General features: G+C 36.5%; 1 protein-coding gene across 1 annotated transcript; it reads right to left on the minus strand.

Annotated features, from left to right (window-relative positions):
- Positions 1-549: 549 nt before the first annotated feature.
- On the minus strand, positions 550-21,781 carry LOC120316177 (laminin subunit beta-3-like). Its single transcript, XM_039361465.1, has 6 exons — positions 21,600-21,781; positions 19,876-19,928; positions 18,155-18,309; positions 1,282-1,396; positions 964-1,037; positions 550-750 (listed from the first exon to the last, which is right to left on the minus strand). Exons 2-6 carry the CDS (start codon positions 19,895-19,897, stop codon positions 550-552), a joined length of 567 nt encoding a protein of 188 aa, XP_039217399.1. The 5' UTR covers positions 19,898-19,928; positions 21,600-21,781.
- Positions 21,782-22,810: the final 1,029 nt, after the last annotated feature.

Raw genomic sequence — 22,810 nt, forward strand, 5'->3', positions numbered from 1 at the left:
TGTGGCTTTAAGGTGTTGGACCAGGGAAGATGTTGGTTCCTCTTTTTTGACTGAGTTCTTATGTTCTTCAATGTGTGCACTTATTCTTCTGTTGGTTTATCCGATGTATGTGTTGGGACAAGCGGTGCATGGGATTTCATATACTCCTTGATTTTCTAACTCAATTTTGTCTTTGGGGTTTCTTAGGATGGTAGATTCAAAATATATTCAAAATCTTGGCGACACTTAACAAAGTCGAAACGTCGCGAAGACACTTCCAATTTGACACGGGAGAAAACCCGAATAACCAAAGACCTACATACAAACACCCGCAAAAACCTTAGAAAACAAATATAAGAAGCTCAAAATAGCTATTCCAGTTCTCCCTTTATTCTGTTAGCAATCTAAAAAAAATGTGTATAGATAGATAGATAGATAGATAGATAGATAGATAGATAGATAGAGATAGAGATAGATACACACACACACACACACACACACACACACACATGATACTGTAACTTTGAGGTCAATACATCCCATGTAATCTTAGTCCAAAGAGTACTGCATTTACAATACCTTTCCCCCATTCTGAGGTTGTCTATGTTGACTCTGTATGTCCTGGCAACGGACATCATGCCATTTCTGAGGCAAGCTCTTGGGGATCCAGGGAAAAGTAGTAGAACAGTCTGTGGACAAGTACTGATAGATCTTCCACGTTGTACCAAAATCAGTAGAACGCTCAATCACCATGCCACCTGGCAAAGGACTCTTAAGAGACAGAGGAAAGAAGAGATAACTAGAATTCAATAGTCTTACTTTCTACCCTTAGCAAGAAAAAGGAGAGAAAGGGGAGTTAATCAGTGTGATTGATCCAGAACCCAGATAAGCTAACAGTAGAGACCAAGACTCTCACTAGTTTACAAAGGTCATTTGAATCAAAATTTATTTCTCCAAAAAGAAACAGGAGAGCCATGCACATACCCTGAAATCCAGCAGGAGATTAGCAAGCTGAAATTTATTGTTTAAATCCAGTTGGAGATAAACATGTTTCACATCTGAGGAGACAAAAAAGCAATTATCAGAACAGTGGGCCATGAACATTATGAAACTAAGGCTTTTTCTAAAAGCTAGATCATTCATTTCCTCTCTGCAGTTAATCTATTAAATCTCAAGCTCTATTTACTAAATCCACACAACCCTTGTCCCTCTGAAATCATTGTTCTGACCATAAAACTACTTTACAGCACGTCCACATCAGCCTCTTTCCTTTCCCCCCCCTCCTCTAAATCAGGGACTTACCATTCTGAGATTGCCACCAACGCTTGTGTCCTGTAGAAGAGAGAACATTTTCCACCCGGTGACTGTTGAATGCATGAGGGATTCTGGAATCACATCGGCAACATTTCATTTGCCACTGAAACAGGAATAAAAGATGGCCATTAGATTTATGATCTCAATGGCATGGTGTTCTACAAAATTAAAACACAAATGATATAATAATGCAAAACAGTATTAAATGTTACTTCCATCTTTTAGAAACCAGCATTCTGTTTAATGGAATTTTTCTTAGAGAGAGGATTCTTTGATTGAAAGCTTGAATTTTAGTCAATTGGATAAATAAGCATAGTGTATGTTCAAACTAGGCTTCTAATATACCCCTCCATATGTGTAAAGCTATATGGAGATATAAGTGCAGGGAATCTTGTATTTTTCCACTTCTTTCTTTCCTGGTTATTCACAAGTAGACTTTTCCCAACTGCTCTGTCTGTCCCATAAGATCAACAGGATGGGCATGAGCTGGTTTCCATCAATTAAACAATGTCAACTCATGGAACCATGGAGTTGTACCTTGTCTTTGTCATGCCTTCATTTTGAAACACTTGCCCCACACCCAGGATTATTCTGGCTCCAACAATGACATCCTTTAGAAAAAAATGGCTTTCTAAATACTTATATTAATATATTTCAAAATACTTATATTAATCTCCTTTCCTTTTCTTCCCTTGGCCCAAACATTTTTATCAGAACACAAGACCAGGTTTAATGATTTAAGAGCACCTTCTTCCAATTCTTCTTTGGCAAATGTTTACTTTGTAAGGACTGCTCACTACCTTAAAACTGGTGAGGCTGTGGCTATTTTAAATCTCATCTCCCCAAGGAAATATGGACACTTCGAAAGCAATACACAATTTTAAAGTTGGAAAAATTAAATTAATTTGGGTGACAAATTACCTTGTCAGTTTTTACTGGAAACCAAGCTCTCCAAATTTCACTCTAGCTGTTATATTTCCCCTTCAAAGGGGCAAACATTACATTTTGGGTTACATGCTGTGGTTTTTTTTCTTCTCTGTGTTAAGTTCATGCCAGAGCAAAATGAATAGACTTGGTATAATTCCTTTTTTAAAGCCTAAAACAAGAAGCCTGGAAATTGTTTGACTTCCATTTCATAGAGGAACAATTTTTGTTTATTCAAATCCACATCAACTAACACTTGACTAAAGCACCCAGGGAGAATGAATACATTCTGGCAAGCTTACTATATTGTCTCTTCTATTTTATTATAACTTTAAATAAATACTGTATTTATTACATGCAAGTAAACCCAAATGTTGAGCCTGATAATATTTGCCATGCATGAAAACAAAAATTACAGTTTTGCCAGGTTTTAGCTGAACAACATTGCATTTATTTAAATCTCAAAATAGATTGAGCCTAAATCCATCTCAACTTCCTAGATTGAGAAAGCATCAGAAGACAAGTGGCTTTACTGAGTGAAAGGTTAGTAGGTGAAAAGTCAACCCTCTTTAGCTTGAGTGAGTAATTCAAGGAGCAAGTCAGACTGGGCTATCTCAAAAGGTTTGTGCACAAAAGGCTTAAAGAGACTTCAGCCCAAACTTGACAAACAAATACTAAAAGATGACAGATTAAGCTAAATCCTGGCTTTTAGGTTAATTCCATTGATTCTGACAAAAGCACGTTGAAAGAAATGGTGTAAAATGAACCAAATGCCACCAGAACAAGAGTCTGCTTACAACAGGCGTGTCAAACTGCTGGCCCGTGGGCTGGATGCGTCATGGCAAAACAGCGCCAATCCCATTGCTGGCAATGGGAAAAAAGTCATGATATGTCGCGACATGTCACGTGATGTTGCGAGTTTGACACCCCTGGCTTAGAATATTAGTATACATTGACAAACACAATATACTATTATTAGCAATCACATGATTAAAAATAGTTGCAGGGTGAAAAAAAAATTATGTTACCAGTCTGAGTCTGGATAGAGAGAAATTGGAAGGTTATAATATAGAAGAAACTGAAACATTGGTAGACAAACAGATTTGGCAGACACATGACATTAATTTATTATGTTATTAGATTCAGATGAAAATCCATAAGGTGCACAGGTTAAATTCTGAAAAGGTTGTCATTACCACTTCTGTATACTGGAGCATAAAAGATTTTATTAGATAGTAAAATGAGTATAACTTCAGATACATTACAGTAGCACAGGGTGGACTGCATTTTTGTCACATTGTAATAAAAAATGGCTCAGGGAAAAGAAGTTTTTTCTATCCATTTCAGCACAATACATTGTGTAAAAGCTCTTCTATATTTCTAGAAGGACCTCTCATTGTCTCATATAGCCATGACTTGACAAATGATCTGTCTGCTGAGCTTGGACTTCCCAGAGTTTGGACCTGACATACATGGACATTTGAAACATACATTTCACAAGACAGTGCACCCCAGTGTTGAAATCCTGCAGCTCTTTCAATATTTGGGAAACTTAAAATTAACACTGGATGAAAATGAAAGGGGTTGACTGCTGTACTGAATAAGTTGTGTAATATTTTATTGCTTAAGAAAAAAAAATGCCCATGGTCCAAACTAAAGTTTGCCAGAGGAGACGTGTGTCTCAAAGTTCCCTGGGTCAGACAATATTTCTGACCAGCTTTTATTTTGGCTCTCGACAAGTTCATGCTGCTTTGGAAGAACTCTCTCCAATATTCTTCCTGCCAAGAAAGTTTGATGCATTCTCATTCTCTACTGGCTTTAGGGAGAAATGTGCAGATCCTTCTCTGTATCTATTGCTGTTTCCTGGATCAAGGAGGCAGGTACATGCATGAAATTATGTATCCCCACTGATACTACAGATCACTGAAACAGAATCTACACTAAAGGAAGGGAGCTTATTCAACCAATGACAAAAAAACAACATTCAAATTATGGAATCAGCCAAGAGTTGTCTCCTTGTAGCAGTTGAATTGACCCTGTATAAATGGAGGTCCAAAGAGGTCCCTAACAATACATACTGTATATCTTACTTGGTCTTCTTGTAATCAAAGACTTAGTCCTCAATACTAAGATAAGAGAGCAATCAAGAAAACTAGAATGTTCTCATGGAATACACCAACTTATACAGTTAAATTTTCTTTCTATTGATTGTATATTTTCCTTCCAATTATTTGTTCACCTTTATCTGGTACACAATTATGACAAGAGTAAATAACAGGTACAGTATCTCCTTAGGAAGCAAATGACCAATTTCTATTTCACATAAAGTTAGAGAAATGCCTTTGGGTCACATTAATTTCTTTCTATGCGGTAACAATGGGTGGGAGCTAGTTAATCTTCTAAATAACATGTATGTTGTGTCTTATCCTTATAGCAACCATTTTGTAAGCATTTTCATGACATACTCTAAAATATCAGACTGCCATTAATTGAGTAACATTTCCTATCTTCCTGGACTTCCTATGAATTACTTTTCTTCCTACACCCATATTTTCATCAGAAACAGAAAGAAGAACTTATGTCTGGGTGAAAGAAACAAGAAAGAAAAACTAGAATATGCAGATAAAAATAATAGGATGCTTTAGCACCACCCTTAGGGTGCATGCTTTTAACTGCAAATAACTATACCATCATAATTTACACAAAAAAAAACTCCACAGCAAGTTGTTGTCTACCTGCATAATTTTAGCTCTATACATGCAAATCGCCATCTCCTTTCATTTGTTTCAGTTATGAGTTTCTTTTCTGGAAGTATACAACTGACCACTACAGGGCAGGGATGGATGGGGCCTTTATCCTAGTCTTTGAATCCACTTTAAAAGAATGCTGTCTGTAAGGTATGAGTACATGTCTTCAAAAGAAATCTGGGTCTAATTTCACTTTATAATCTCATGTAATGTATTTTCATAAAAAAAAATTGTGCTTGATGTATGAGTATGATGTCATTTTGAAATGTAAGCTTTTAAATGTTGTTGAATTAGCATTTTTGCGAATAGAATAGAATAGAATAGAATAGAATAGAATAGAATAGAATAGAATAGAATAGAATAGAATAGAATAGAATAGAATGAGTTGGAAGGGCCCTTGTAGGTACAGGAGTCCCTATAACATTTCTGACAGATGGCAGTCCAGCCTCTTCTTGAAAGCCTCCAGTGATGAAGCACCAACAATATCTGAAGGCAATCTGTTCCATTGGTTGATTGTTCTCACTGTCAGAAATTTCTCCTTATTTCCAGACTGAGTCTCTCCTTGATCAGTTTCCATCTGTTATTCCTTGTCTGGCCTTCAGGTGCTTTGGAAAATAGGTTGACCCTCTCGTCTCTGTGACAGCCCCTCAAATATTGGAACACTGCTATTGTGTCTCCCCTGGTCCTTCTCTTCATTAAACTAGCCATGCCCAATTCCTGTAACCATTCTTCATATGTTTTAGCCTCCAGTCCCCTAATCGTAGTTGGTGCTCTTCTCTGCACATTTTCTAGCATCTCAACATCTTTTTTTATAGTGTGGAGACCAAAATTGATTGCAGTATTCTAGGTGTGATCTTACTAAGGCTTTATAGAGTTGTATTAGTACCTCATTAGTACCACATGATCTTGATTGAATCCCTCTGTTAATGCAATTTAAGGTTGCATTTGCTTTTTTTTGGCTGCTGCCGCACACTGCTGCCTCATATTTAATTGATTGTCCACTAAGACTCCAAGATCTCTCTCAAAGTTACAGCTATTAAGCCTGGTTTCACCCAATCCATATGTGTACTTTTGGTTTTTCTTGCATAAGTGTAAGACTTTACTTTTCTCTACTGAGATCAAATTGCATCATAAGTTCTCTAATCCTAAAACCACTTTATACCCAGCAATGTTTTAAATAATTTTTCATATATGCAGTGTTTCATTTCAGGAATATGTCGTTAAGATGATAGTTGTTTCTATAAATCTGGTCAACAAAGAACCTGGCATGAAAGATGTTTATAGAAAATAGTTTGATCTTTTTAACAATATGAAAACAATATGAAAATGTCACTGGAGCATCTGGGATTCTTATTCATACTAGTTTTGGGGAGCAGGGGAATGTGAGTTTCCTCAGATTTTGAAATAATGTTCAAATTGTCCCCTTGACCAGCAGCAATTAACAAGTGATATTTAGTTCAGAGCTATGAAAAGCAGAACAAATTTCTGTGTATCATATTCTTGTAAAAGGCCCAGGAGGAGGAGCAGATTTAGTTGATGAGTTTGTCATTGTCTGAAAAAGATTTCTGTAATATTCTCAAACAGATAATAGTGGGAAGAAAACCTTTGAGGTCTCATTAAATGCTGATATGGCAAAAAAAAAAAAAAAACCAAGTAAAAAATTATAGAAAGTTCCATTTAACTGACTTTTCAGAATTAGCAAATAATGCAGTATTAAGAAATAAGGAACATTTAATTTTGCAGTTGAGAATTGGATTAATAACTGCCAGTAAGCAACAATCACAATAATAGAAATTGCAGCAAGAATTAATTCCATCAGGTTCATATTAATTATCTGATGTATAGGCCGGCATTTTAAAGAGAGGAAAGAGCAACGGACTTTGCTATTTAACTCAGCATGATACCTGTCAGTGTACTATTTTTCTTTCTTAAAACACATATTTACACTTTGATCTCATAATAAAGTTAATAGCATATGCCTAGAATGAAACACTAATTTGAAAGGAGCAGTTGACGACAGCAGAATATTATTAAGAGCAAATACAAAATGTACATAAAAGACAAATTAGTGTGCCAATTCTAAGCAGTTTGATTCACATTACACATAATAGCATCCAGCATAATAACATGAACTTCTGGGGGCAATTCTAGATATTTTTGTGTTTGAGGGAGAGAACAAGGAAATGCCCTCTCACTTTTCATTTACAAAAATTGACTGGCAATGTTAAGTCTCTGCTACACTTGAAAGCAGCAATTTGAGTTGCTAACACTTTCCCTGTTATCCCCTAACTATGTCATTCTGCCCAATGATAGACCAGTCCAGATGAATTTTGAAAATTACTATGCTAAGATGCATATTTTCTGCTTTCTGATTGTAAGAACAGCCCAGTCCCAATGAATTCTGAGAATGGTATTCCATCGCATGAAGATATTCCAATGAAGCCAGCTGGGGAATAATATTTTATTAAAAAAATTCATTGTTCCTGACATCATTTCCTTTGTACAGTCATTCTGCTTGCTTAAGATCTATTTGCTTCCATCCCTATTTCTACAACTGGATTAACACTATAGCACTTATTAATCATCATTTCTTCAAGGAAATCCATGTGTTTGCTTTTACATAAAAAATAAATATTTGAAGAACTAAAAATGTACAGCATCAATGGTGCCACTTGAATTTGGTAAAGCAACAATTTTCATACCTCTCCTTTATAAACATGTCAGTCCTTGTCTTTAAGGTGCCTTCACATAACGTTTTTGCTGCCTCAAAAAAAATTCTGATAAAAAACTGCTTATCAAGAGGATATAGGAACTACAATACTCAAAAATTATACATCATAGTATAATACAGAGTAGCAAGAAATTTTTTCCAACCCAATGACATATACTTGAAGATTATATACTTCTGTAGGAGATAATAATTTCAACAGATGAAGTAACCAGAAAGTAAAGAACTGGAGCTGTGCTGTTTCAACATGTGTTTTTCAAAAGCTGTGCAGAATAGAAATGCCCAGCTGCAAGAGCAATATGGGAATTTAATTCTGTGCTCTAAGTACAGCAATTGGCATCATTTTTTATATGTTTGGTGGCACTAGGAAAATTGCTCTGAACAGAACTCAGTATTATTATTGTTGTTGTTGTTGTTGTTGTTGTTGTTGTTATTATTATTATCAATCATCGCACAGTCAGCCAGATGTTCAGACTGGATTTGGCATTTTGTCTACCTATCGAGTCCTTACCCAGGACCTGGGATAGGCAGATGTGGATGTTTGATGGTATTACAGATATCGTCGCAGGATGGAAGCAGTTCCTAGTAAGGCCGCCTTTTGCAATTGACTAATAGCGAATTTGCCAATGCCAACGGTGTTAAGTGGTGCTCCAGTTGTTTTGGGATTGCACCCAAGGAGCCTATGACTATTGGTACTACCCTTGCCTGCTTTTGCCACAGTCTTTCTATTTCTATTTGTAGGTCTTTGTATTTTGTTATCTTCTCCAGTTCTTTCTCTTCTATTCTGCTATCTCCAGGCACTGCCACGTCCACTATCCAGACTTTTTTGTCTTTCTTATCGACAATTGTTAAGTCTGGGGTGTTATGTTGCAGGTGCTTGTCTGTTTGAATTCTGAAGTCCCAGAGCAGTTTAATTTTATCATTTTCTATGACTTTCTCTATTTTATGATCCCACCAGTTTTTGCTTACAGGCAAATGATATTTTTTGCAGATCTTCCAATGCACCATTGTTGCTACTTTTATTATTATTATCAATCATCGCACAGTCAGCCAGATGTTCAGATTGGATTTGGCATTTTGTCTACCTATCGAGTCCTTACCCAGGACCTGGGATAGGCAGATGTGGATGTTTGATGGTATTACAGATATCGTCGCAGGATGGAAGCAGTTCCTAATAAGGCCGCCTTTTGCAATTGACTAATAGCGAATTTGTCAATGCCAATGGTGTTCAAGTGGTGCTCCAGTTGTTTTGGGATTGCACCCAAGGCGCCTATGACTATTGGTACTACCCTTGCTTGCTTTTGCCACAGTCTTTCTATTTCTATTTGTAGGTCTTTGTATTTTGTTATTTTCTCCAGTTCTTTCTCGTCTATTCTGCTATCTCCAGGCACTGCCACGTCCACTATCCAGACTTATTTGTCTTTCTTATCGACAATTGTTAAGTCTGGGGGGTTATGTTGCAGGTGCTTGTCTGTTTGAATTCTGAAGTCCCAGAGCAGTTTAATTTTATCATTTTCTATGACTTTCTCTATTTTATGATCCCACCAGTTTTTGCTTACAGGCAAATGATATTTTTTGCAGATCTTCCAATGCACCATTGTTGCTACTTTTATTATTATTATCAATCATCGCACAGTCAGCCAGATGTTCAGATTGGATTTGGCATTTTGTCTACCTATCGAGTCCTTACCCAGGACCTGGGATAGGCAGATGTGGATGTTTGATGGTATTACAGATATCGTCGCAGGATGGAAGCAGTTCCTAGTAAGGCCGCCTTTTGCAATTGACTAATAGCGAATTTGTCAATGCCAATGGTGTTCAAGTGGTGCTCCAGTTGTTTTGGGATTGCACCCAAGGAGCCTATGACTATTGGTACTACCCTTGCTTGCTTTTGCCACAGTCTTTCTATTTCTATTTGTAGGTCTTTGTATTTTGTTATCTTCTCCAGTTCTTTCTCGTCTATTCTGCTGTCTCCAGGCACTGCCACGTCCTCTATCCAGACTTTTTTGTCTTTCTTATCGACAATTGTTAAGTCTGGGGTGTTATGTTGCAGGTGCTTGTCTGTTTGAATTCTGAAGTCCCAGAGCAGTTTAATTTTATCATTTTCTATGACTTTCTCTATTTTATGATCCCACCAGTTTTTGCTTACAGGCAAATGATATTTTTTGCAGATCTTCCAATGCACCATTGTTGCTACTTTGTCATGCCGCTGCTTGTAATCAGTCTGTGCAATCTTCTTGCAACAGCTTACCAAGTGGTCCACTGTTTCTTCAGCTTCTTTGCATAGGCGGCACTTACTGTCTGTTGCTGTCTTCTCAATTTTGACTTTGTATGCATTTGTCCTTAAGGCTTGGTCTTGTGCAGCCAGAATTAGTCCCTCGGTCTCTTTCTTCAATTTTCCTGCTCTTAGCCATTGCCAGGGTTTATTATTATCTGCTTTCCCAGCTATTTTTTTCATGTATTGGCCATGTAGTGCTTTGTCTTCCCATGCCTCTATTCTGTTCTTCATTTGGTCTTTCTTGTAGGCCAGTTTGGTCTCTCCAGTAGTTAGTATGCCTTCCTGATATACTAATTTCAGTGCATCTTCATCATTGTTCTTCAGATATTCTTCCAAAGCCATTTTTTCTTCTTCAACCATCTGATGTACTTGTAGCATTCCACGCCCACCTATTTGCCTTGGTAGATTACTATTATTATTATTATTATTATTATTATTATTATTATTATTATTATTATTATTATTATTATTATTATGGATCATCGCACAGTCAGCCAGATGTTCAGACTGGATTTGGCATTTTGTCTACCTATCGAGTCCTTACCCAGGACCTGGGATAGGCAGATGTGGATGTTTGATGGTATTACAGATATCGTTGCAGGATGGAAGCAGTTCCTAGTAAGGCCGCCTTTTGCAATTGACTAATGGCAAATTTGTCAATGCCAATGGTGTTCAAGTGGTGCTCCAGTTGTTGTTGTTATTATTATTATTATTGTTATTATTATTATTATTTTACAAACCAGGATCATTGTAACGTTGGTTTGTGATGAAGTGGTTTATGTTTCAGAATTCTTTACTCAGTCCAAAACTATATCGTGTATAGTAGAAAAATACATATTAATAGACAAGTTATTGGAGATTTCTGATATATGGACATGGTTCTTTTTTTTCCAACAGAAGGTTCAGTAGTTACACAGTGATACTGTACCTTTTGTTTGAAAAATGGTCATCTGTTGCTGTTGTTTTTAAATGTGACATTCAAGCATGTTAGGATTATAAACTATCACATCAAATTAATACCCAAGGTAAATCACTTTATTCTGCTACAATGAAATGTTAATTTTATTCAGTGACTCTGGATTCTACTTTCCCCTGCTGATTTGCTTCTGTATATGATTCTTCATATGTCAGCAATAACATCAGAGAGCTGGTCTCCAACCAGTTCCAGTAGATTTATAGCTATGGGAGGATTTAAATTTATGTTTAATAAGTAGCAGCTTTACACTGATCTTATTTAGGCTTGAAAACTATTAAGCAGAGTTGGAATTAGTCAGTATTCTGATAGGAGATCATCAGGGAATCTCAAAAATTTACACTGGAGTGGGAAGTAAAAATCCCATCTCAAGGCAATGAAATGGGAAGCCACTTCTGAATTATTGCCAAGAAAAGTGCATGGATCAACCCATGAAATCACTACAAGTGAAAATTTTATCCTTCTAGACCTTGACTGATAAATTACCAGTGCATCACACTGCCTTTCTAAGAAAGTACAAACATGGCAAATTGCTTCATAATTAAAACATCCCTGCCTTGAAAATTTCCACATTTCATGATTGATTATAACCTTGCTCTTATACTTCTAAATATGTATGTTCCTCTACATTCTCAGAATCATGTCCTGACTGCACAAATGTCTGTCTTGCCCCCAAAATATTGTCTTTGTCTTGGCCCCACCATGAGTGAGACAGGCTTAAGATACTTCTGCTCTCTGTTAACTAGCCAGCCTCCACCTCAGTCATTTATCTTCCAACCCAGGGATGTCAAACTCACAACGTCACATGATGTGTCGTGACATATTGTGACTTTTTTGCCATTGCTGGCAATGGGGTGGGCGCGGTTTCGCTATGATGCATCCAGCCCATGGGCCAGCAGTTTGACACCTCTGTTCTAACTTTTGTCCCCTCCATTAGCACTTTATTTCCTGAATTTCTTTCCCATTGGTCATGTAACTCAATTGATCTCAATTACAGTTGTGCTTATTTGTTACCTTCTCCATATTTACCACTCACTTTCAGTCACTTATCTATCCTAGTCTCCCTGTGAAGTAAATAAGAGACTTCCCAGCAGCTACTCAGTTTGAGTTCTCTCACTGTGCAGGACCCAGATAGTTGCCCAGTCATGGCAGATCCCCTTCCTCCCTCCCTTCCTCTCTCTTTTCTTGGGGCTATTCTCCTTGAGGATCTTCCTGTATGTTTCTTCATATCCCATTATTTTAAATTGAGTGGTTATGGAATGAGAGAAAAACAAGCCAAAGTACAAAAAACAGGCAGAAGCATGAAATGAGGCAGGCTCCATTCCTGTTATAGTGCCCTTATTAGTGGGTGTTCCCTGGCTGGCTGGAGACAGTAGCAATGCCAAGAGAGTAAATGAGTAAATCAATCACATTGCTTATAGGGAGGACACAGAGCAAGATCATTCAGGACACATGCAAGAGAAGCAGGATAGGATTAGCAACAGGGAAAACAAATTTTGTACAAATAATTTTCTGAGGACGGGAAGTCAGAAATTTAACTCAGTAGGGGGAAAGGTCATTTGAGTAATAGCTGAGGTGTATCAACATACTATCTGAAACCTTTTCATTAGTGTGCCCATGTATCTTATCTCAGATGATAAAAACATCTTCTCACCTTTTGAAATTATCATGTGCTAAATGCTCTTTAGGCAAGATAATCAGGTGAGCCAATATCCTTGACCTAAGGCAAACAATGTCTTAATATTCAAGGTCTTTCATTCCATAAACACTGAGAAAGTTATGGTACTAACTTTATTAGTAAGTCTGCAAAATTATCTACTTCATCACTAGAATGCTGAGAAATACTTCACATCAAGATGAAAACAGTATTTTTAGTTAACCTAACCCTTATTTTCAAGAAACCTGAAAAGGTCCAAAAAGCCACCATATCTAATAGTGTAATCCTTTACCACTCTTCTAATCACAGGAAATATGGCACCTTATTATATTTAATCAGAGAACCATTGTTATAGCAAGGAATATGAAGCACTAGAAGTAGATGTTAATTTGGTACAGGCTAGGTCAGTGATGGCGAACCTTTTAGAGATCGAGCACCCAAAACCTGACCCCACCCCTGCCCCACCCCGCTCACCTCTGCCCCGCACCTACTCCGTCCCTGTTGAATTTCTCGCTATGTTAAGGCACCTAAATTTAGGTAATCTGCCCTTTTAAAAAAACTAAAAATTTACATTCCCCATTTTATATCAATTTATTCAACATAGGTAAGTATAACAATCTTTTAGTGAAACCAGACTTTATTTTCCAACAGGCAAGGGTTTAATAAAGCATTTCCCAATAAATTATCAAATTAATATATATTGTGTTATATAGGATAGATAAGATGCATTAGACCTATCCAACAAGCTTCCACTGTGGGGGTACAAAGTATAAAGTTTAGAAGGAACTGCAGCCAAATCCAAGGCAGAATTTTGGAGTGTTTCCATCAACAGGAAACTTACCAGTATTGCAAAATACCCTAGGACGCAAACATACACTTTGGGACACTTCTTGGATTGGCACTAGAGTTAGACAACACATGCTGGCCAACAGGGCAAAATGGAAGGAAAGCAAGCAAGCAAGCATGGCCCCTCCACTCATACCCTGTGCAGAGGTTGCAAACAACAACAACAACCCAGCAACCAAAAAAAAAGAGTTTATTTTTTTTTTTACTTTGATACCAGAAATAGGAATTTAAATAGAACTTTACTTTGAAGCAGAGAGGAAAATTGGGTAGAAATGAAAGAATATAAAACAAGTCTCGCATTAAAATTATAGTATTGGCTCAGTAAGCTACTCAGCAATAAAAGAAAAAAAGGCGAAGTAGGATAAAGAGTGGAAATGGACACCAGGGGGCTGAGCCCAGAATTATATTCAAAGTATTATACAATTTATTTGCAATTATTCCATATTAGTTCCTGTTTTCCATTACAAAAGTTCAGTGAGGAGCAATGGAAAAATACCTAAAATATGCAGCTCATAAATTTTTACTCTCCTTTGCTGAAAGCAGTCAAGCTCATTTGGAAGAGGTGAATCAGATTACTGGGCTCATATTGCCCATGGCTTGTAGATTGCCTTTCTACCCATGATGTAAAGCAAAAGCTTGTAACTGGTGGTCTTTTGCCCATATAGTTGCCAGCATTTTTTATTGCACAGGTTATGGCTTCGGGCAGCTGTATTTCATTAGCATCTGACATGTCAGAAATTTCCACACCTTCTTTAAAGTATATGCACATTTTAGGGAGAAGCAGTGTGCAGGTCACATTTTAAATATTGAAATGTTATCCATATACATAGAAAATAAACAAGGAATACAAACTCCACTTAGAAAACAATGCCCAATATTAAATTCATTCATTCACTGCACCTTTTTAGAAATAATTCCTTTTAACTTCAATATAACAATAACTGGTTATATTTGTAGTAAGAGAGCCAGTTTTGTACGGTGGTTAAAAGCACCAAGCTAGAAGCTAGGAGACTGTGAGTTCTCAGGCATGAGGCAGTTGGGATGACGTTAGGTGAGACTTTCAGCTTAGAAGGAAGGTAGCCACTTCCAAAAATGTTGCTAAGAAAACTGTAAGGACATGTCTATGCAGTAAGAATGATTTGAAAGCATATGCACACATATACCGGGGGGGGGGGCAAGGTAAAGTTCTATATAAATTCCTACTTCTGGTATCAAAAGTAAAAAAATAAACTCTTTTTTTTTTGTTGCTGCTGGGTTCCTTTTTCTTTCCCGTATTTTTCCTATTATTTTCTTTTGTATTTTTGTATCTTACAATATTAATATATAAATAAACTAGATTTATTCATACCAATTGATCACAGAAGGCAGAGAAGGTATGTTCAGCTTTCTTTCTCTTGAGTGCTGAGACTGTTTGCTTTTGTTTTTAACATTTAAATATTATCTGAATATGCATGTGCACACCCAAAAGTCCCTTCTACTGGGTTTGCATTGAACCAAAGACTACTAGAAACGTATGTCCTTCTATTTTAGAACAACCTTTTTATTTGTAGTTTTAGGGACCTAGATAATACAAAAGAGGGGCACAAGGACTATAGGTTCTGGTCCACTGTGATATTTTGACTTGACAATCGTAATAGGACAATCAAAGCCAAAGAGCAATAAATATCTTTGTGCTTGTCCATGAAAATAAATTCCTATAATTTGATTTAAACCAATTATCTTATTCTACTCTTATAGTATAATATTATATTATTATTTTTATGAATACAGATTGTCATGAAACCTTAACACATTAAACAGTCTTAAAATGGAGCTGCATTAGTTGCTCTAACAACACCTTTTAAATAGTATTCTCTGAAGTGCAAATCAGTATGTTGAATGGTGCTAATCCATTTAAAATTCATATGCTTCAAGGAGAACAGGAAAACCTTACAATGTCTATCAATAAACCCTTTAATCAGTAGCTCATACCATGAAATATGAGTCAGTGTCAGCAGTAAATACCAGTATAATGACAAGCTACAGAAACCGTAGCAGAAAATAAGTCCCCTTTAACCTATTTATTGTTGATCAAGGCAATTAAAGATGAAGAGAAGGGGTACTTCTCCAACTTTCTGAAATACCTTTATGGACAATAAGAGAATCCAATTTGACATATTTTTAAGTGAGTTGTATGTTGATATAATAAACATGGAGCACTGACATGTATGCTATTCCCAAAATCCTTTCTCAAAGACAATTTTAAGTACCATACCATCTCCTTTAATAATGCTCCTTGAAAGTCGCATGGGTTCTGCTTCATAACAGACTTCCTATTCATAAAACACCTAGAAATGGCCAACAAAATCTTATTTGACTTAAATCTTGCTTGCAACATGCTGTGACCCTACCTTCCACTTCTTATTGGCTTTCAGTTTAGTTCTCAAGAGTCAGGACCTAGAAACAGACAGCATTACCAGCCACAATGTCTGTCCAGTGGCTAACTAATTTATATAGTGATTGAATCAGAACCTGTTCCCTTTCAATGAAATCAATGTTATGAATATTTGGTTAACAGGGAACAGTGCAAAAGACAGAAATGGCCCTTGAATAAGTAGATTTCTTGCTGGGCAAAATTTATGGCTCTCTGTTTTCCCCCCAAAATTGCTTGTGGTGAAAAGAAATGTAGCACATGAGTGCAATATGAAGGGCCGTTACCAATACCATACTTTCCATGGATTTCCATGCTGTGCAAATGCAGGATTTCTCATTTTCCTCAACCTACTATTTAATGAGAAATGGGGAGGTTAATAGAAAGATCATTTTTAATTTCTGCTTTTCCTGTGATCCAATGGTAATAAAAATGTACATATTAGAACAGATTCTGCAGGTAATCTTAGCTCATAAATACTTCTGAAAACTCATTTAATGTTTTGTGCATAGTAAAGGAATTTATACAAACTCAAAGTATATTCCTAAGTCATATTCCCCTTCTCCCTATTCAGGCCTATATGTACAACCCACTTAACATCTGTTTATTGGAAAATGAATGGCAACTAGTTGCTCTAAAACTTAAACACATCAAAAGTTTGGATTCATTTTATGGGGGGAGTCACTTTTGAAGTGCTGTACAGAGATTGATAAAATTGGAGAGGAGGGGATATTTTATTTGCTTTTTTTCCCAAACACAGTGACAAGATGAAAACAATAAGGCATGTAGCTGCCAGGTTTTCACTCTTGGACTTTATTTGGATCCTGGACTTTATTTGGATACTCAAGCTGGAGGTTGGCACACAGCCTCTGTGCCTTAAGAGCTACTTTACATGAGGAGATTCAAGAGCTTCATTTTTTTTTCTGCAGAAAGATAATGCTATTTTCATGTACAGGAATTTCTGCTGGTTCTACCCCTGTTCTGAACTATTGTTCTCTGTACTCAGAAGTGTCTGCTGCTGCTTCTTTCTTTCACATTATGTGAAACATTATGTGCTTATGAAAGTTGCTCTGGATCTTAAAGTTTTACACCTACACAGATTACAGCTACCTGCCAATGACAGTCCCAACAGGTCTCTGCTATATCAGCATTTATTCAAAGTGTTGTATGTGAAGAGGATATAATCTGAAATTTGCCAGAGACAGGAAATGCCTTAACCTGGGATTTAAAATGGGATAGCACTGGAGGAAGAACAGCTTGACCTCCTTCTGTTTCTTAAAACATGTGTAAGAAAAGGAAATCTTTTGGAAGGGCCATGGTAGTTTGTGGTGGTCAAAAATCAAAAAGAGTTGTGTGGCATCTTTTCAGAATAGCAAAATTTATTTTAAAAACATAAGCTTTAATTTATTTCTTAGTCTGAAAACATGCTACCAGAGACCTCTTGATTTTGGAGAAACTTTGAAAATAAAAATTAATAAACAAGAAATTAGATATTCTACAAGGGCAATATGAAAAAGTTATGAAAATAGTTGGCATAAAATCAATTTCCTCTCTAGTTACTGAGACCTGTAAGAGTTGACTTAAAAGAAAAAGAACATCACTGCTTATCGAAAGAAGTCACTCTTGTACAGGCTGTGTTGAGGGCAAAGAGAATAACCTCTATTGGGACACCCAAAACATAGAATTAAACTCCACAGAAGTGAAGTGGGCTCCAAATTTATTTCCTGCACTGAAACATAGAGAACATAATAACTCTACTTTAAAATTCTGGCTTTGGGCATATCTTATTCAGAGAGAGTGAAGAAACGTTATGTTCTAACTTACCATAGCAATCATGTAGACTCAATCTTTACAAATATCCAGTGCCCAAAATCATACTGAAAGTTCACATATTGCACTAACTATGGTTTGATTAAGCATTATCTCTTTAAAACTCCATTACATACTAAAGTCATAAATCATGGTTTATATACCACAACAGCTGAGTTTGCACAACCAAAACAAATCCAAAACTATATCATAATCTGTGAACCCAAATATGAGAATAGTACAAGAATTGGAAAATCACAGATAAGATAGATGAATGGGATCAAAAAGATTACAAGAATGTAATCTTGACGAGCAGCAAGGTATCTATAGAGATGGACAGATAAGGTGACTATTTGTGCAATTACTAGGAATCAAACATAGTCAAGCACCTAATCTCTGTTCTGTTTAGTGACACCACAAAACCAATGCCACTAAGTTATGAAAGTCTTGTCCTTCCTGAATGAATAATAATATTTGGGTTATACATACTTCTCCATATGGAGTACAGGAAGTTTCAGGTTGGGTAAGTCCACAGGTGGAGGAGGCCTTCAAATAATGGATTCTTCCTATAAGAAGATCCTGTGCATGTGGGTAGCAGGCCCCATGCAGACAGGTTCTTTGTGCAACCAGGAGGTATGGAGAGGCTAGAAAGAAATACAGAATCGATTTTAACAACAGTATTCATTAAGAGAAAATAGGATAGAAATGCTGCCCTTTTTTTCTATATTGAGCAGCTTCAAAGAAGTAATGCAAAATAACATAATAGCTACTCAAGTTAAGTGACTATCTACAGAATTAAGGAACTTCTACTTTAAATTTCACTTCTGCAATAAACTAGCTATTAAATAGCCATACAAAAGTCATTCAAACTGTAATCCTCTGTATATACATCAGACTAGAAGTAAGAACCCTGTGAAGCTTCCTACTGTTAGTCTTAACTTGCTAAGTTGCAATGTGTGGATAATTCTATGGCTTTACCTTATAGCACTGTCATAAAGATTAGAGAGACCATGTATGCTAAACAATGCAACAGCTGTAAAAGCAGTAAAGTGCTAAATATTATTCACCCATCCAATAAATGACTTAATTTTCTCCTATCACAAACATAGCAATATGCAATGTTATTTCATTAATTTACAAATGCCCTTTTTAGAAAATAGTGCAAAAGACACATGGACCTAGAAAACACAAAATAAATCATTTGTATCTGTGAACCAGAACTATTCTTTAATAAAATGTTCTTAATTGTGACAGTATACATATTTGCTAAAAACATATAACATGCAACCAGGTTACTGTGTGACCATAGTTCCCTTAAGATATGTACAGGTCCCACTATATTAGATAGAGTGGACTCACTCCAGGTCCCCGCTTTTAAATGTTATCATCTGGTAGGACCTAGAAAGCCAGCCATTTCTGTAACTGCATCTACCTTCTATAATAGCTTCTTCCTGATCTGAGGAGGAGGATTACACTCCTTACAGTCTGGAAGGCCCTGAAGACCTGGCTTTCCCTCGGGTACTGTGCCTGGAGGGAAGGGAAGCCTTGTGATGGATTGTTCTTGATGGTTTGAAAGATTTTTATTATTATAATTTTTGTCTTTTGTTATTTGTTCAATTGTTGTTAGCCCACAATTATTTAATAAGGACACATCTACAAACCTACAAACCTTCTTTTGGGCCCATGCCCCAAAACAGCAAAGTGAAATCCAACTGAGTCATTTTTTAAAAAAAATTGCTTATACCTAATGAACAGATCTTGCCAAACTAAACTGTAACCTTCTAACCTACTAGATATATCCTAAGAGATTCTAGGGTGTGGCTATCCTGAATCTCTTCCTCCCTTTCCTCCAACCAGCCCAGGACTATGAAGTCTCTTGATTTGAGCTTCTCTTTGGAATGCACTATTTTCCCCCTGGGAAACCATGGTGCTCATGGCCAGGATCCCCTACACACACACACACACACACACACACTACTTCTCCAGATGCACATTCCATTGCACCTTGAGATAATCTGCTTCTTCCAGTGTTCTCTATATTACCTCACTATGTTCTCCACATAGGGAAAAGGATAATTATTCGGCATAAACAGATCCAAGGCAAGGCTTTTGAGGCTAACTAGCATTAATAGGAGATATTAACTATTGTCTGGATCTACCTTATCTAGTCTATCTAATATTTTTCACTTGCATACAGAGAAAACACTTACCCAGAAGAAGGAATATCCACATAATGATGAGCTTCACAACATTCAAGAGTTACCTTAAATGAACATAAAACATATATTCAATGACAAAGATGATAGCATGGATATGACAAATTATTAACCTTTCTTTAACATTGCTTTGCAATGTTGTTGTTGTTATATAATTGCAAAACAATCCTAAGAAGTAAGAGGAAATGTCAATGAAAGGGATTACAGGTAGACCTCAACTTACGACTGGCCAGTTATAACAAACCCAAGAAAAGGGACGTACAACCCAGATTCAAAGTTCTGACAGTTGGGTTTCCCCACCACCCACACTCTGGGATCAGGTGACTTTCAGGCTGAGCACTCAACAACCACAGCAATAGAGATGAACTGCCAAGAGACTACTACAAAATCTAAGCATGAAAAAAATAAGCATATACAGTACAATAAAGCCATGGTCACCACTGTCAATCCTGCTTCCCAGGTTCTATGAACAGTGATATGATTCATTATAAGATCAATAAACAGATGCAAAGAGAGCTGATCATTAGTGAAGACCCCCAAGAGTGTGAGCAGAAGAACAATATGGAAGCCCTGTTAGAAATAAATGGGAAGCAATAAAAATGGGAAAAATAAGCAGGTGGAGACACAATATGCTCTGTCTTGTTCATATTCTTGAGATGATGAAAAAGAGAAGATGAAACACTACTGTCCTGAGGCATTCTATCATGGCTAGCCATGAATTGTCATCAAGAATAATAGACCCAAATATCATTGGTTTAACAGTGACACTGAAACCTGGAATGATTTTTTGCTAATAGCACAGATGTCAAGAGAAAGATAAGTATACAACTAGGCATAAATGTCTTATAATCCATTGCATTTTTATGTAAACTAGTGCTTGACTGATCTATGGCCCAGTAAAAAACCACATGCTATACTGGGTGTTATTTTTATGTACATCCCATGCAAAACCAGGCCAGAAATAGACACAGTCTAGTCCAGGCAGATGCCAGGAATCGACACTGCCACAAAAGCATAAAAAATAAAAATAATAACCTTTCAGTCTTCCTGATCAAAGATAAAAAAACAATTCCAGAACATTATTTTCATTTATGTCCTCTATCTCTTACCATTTTTTTCTCCATTAACCTTTTGCACATTTATTTCAAATCTCTTGGGGGAGGATCTTACAAACATAACACTTTCTTCAAAGTATTCGTCATTTTCAAAGCATTAATCAACTGCAAAGCACTAAACACTAAACAAGGTTTAATCTATTCTTTCCCATGAGCAAAGTGGACTAAACTTCTATCTGACTTTGAAAAATCTGATTATTCAGAGAGATTTTTTTCTACCTTTCAAGCACCAGGTTTAAGAACAAGATCATGCACATCACACTGAAATGTAACTATCTAAAGCGAGGAGGGAGCTTTTAAAAACTTTACCCGGAGCATGTGCTTTAATCCCTACTGTTAGTGCTTTTAAAAAATATCTGTTTCATTCTGGGTAACAATATCTCCATTATCTTTCCCAAAAGCTCCATGTCATTTATTAAGATAAATGATTCGAAACCAATGAAACCAATAAATTTTGTTATCTAATCCTTATATAACCAAGAATCAGTAGATTTCTAGATGTTCATCAATAAACTCCCAGCTAAGATTCAGAAATACTTTACCACCAATACTTGCTAGAGGGGATGATTTACAGTTACCAACATTGTACTACATAAAACATACCTGCACTATCCTGTCTTTTTCCTTCTCTTTTGTGCAGGGGTCAGCTGGAATCCCTCGCCTGGCTTCTTTAACTGTAGTCTTTCACTCTCCGTTTTAAACACATCTTACCTGCAGATGTAAATTCCTGTGGGTGTAGTAATAATGATATAAGGAGTGATTCAAGGACCTTTTCAGACAGACACACCCATCTACTGTAAAATTCACTATAGAGCCTCGACTATGAACTTGTGTTAGCTCACTGCAAGTAAAAGAAGAGATCTTTGTCATTATACATTCAAGAATACACATTTCTATCAAATTGCAAACATTCCATGAGAGAAGTTTGGATTTTCTTTCACTGCATACAGCAGAGAAAGTTCTTGGCCAAAACAAATCTTTTTACTGAGTGAAATGGGTAAGCAAGGGAAGCAGAAAGAAATGACAAAATAGAATAGGATCTTTTCATACAGGGATATACTCAAGGAAAGCAATTTATAAGTTAGACGCCTTTCAGGCACCCAGGAATAAAAACATATATACACAATAAATGTATATATTGGTAGAATTCCAATTCATATAACCAGTGTTCAAAGAAAAGAACTACAGATACGATCAAATAAAATAGGGGGAGGGTAACACACAACCATTACACTGCTACTTCATGCATATTATATAGCTTAATAACACACATTCTTTAGGACAGGAACTAGATATAGCTATAGATACACCTATAGGTATAAGGATAAACAATACCTCCCATACTGAGGTTTGCATATGTATGGCTTTTACCGATATCACTATTGATAAGAGAAATTACTGGAGAGATGAGCACACTATTTCCAGAAAATAAAAATAACAAGCTTTAATCAACTTGATGTCTTCCAGCTGAACTTGAACTAACTTCCACATTCATTAACCAGCATGGAGCTTTATGGGAATTGGTCCAAATAGCAATCAATAAGGGAAGTAGAAATCCAACAGTTTCTAAAAGCATCAAATTGCAGAACTGGACTAATCAGCTAATGTCTATTATGAACATCATAATGAGCACTAGCTTCAAAATGGTGAGTCCAAAGGGATGGGGCTTGTGATGGAATGTAATTTGGATTCCAAGAAGTGAGGCATAGATGGCAATGCCATGAGCATCTTCTTGCCTGCCTTAAACCTCCTATTATGCTGCTGATTATAGAACTAGAACAATTGGATTCACAAAACACACTAAGAGTCCTAAT

Source organism: Crotalus tigris, unplaced genomic scaffold (genome assembly GCF_016545835.1).
Source record: "Crotalus tigris isolate CLP2741 ecotype Arizona unplaced genomic scaffold, ASM1654583v1 scf7180000019270.29185, whole genome shotgun sequence".
NCBI lineage: Eukaryota > Metazoa > Chordata > Lepidosauria > Squamata > Viperidae > Crotalus > Crotalus tigris.

Bases quoted from the DNA above. Each gene is read 5' to 3' on its own strand.
- LOC120316177 (XM_039361465.1), bottom strand. From the start codon at position 19,897: ATGTGGATATTCCTTCTTCTGG. The intron at 1,038-1,281 runs GTAAGTCCCTGA...TTGTCTCCTCAG, and splicing joins TTGGTGGCAATCTCAGAATG to ATGTGAAACATGTTTATCTC. The intron at 751-963 runs GTATGTGCATGG...CTGTCTCTTAAG, and splicing joins ATCTCCTGCTGGATTTCAGG to AGTCCTTTGCCAGGTGGCAT.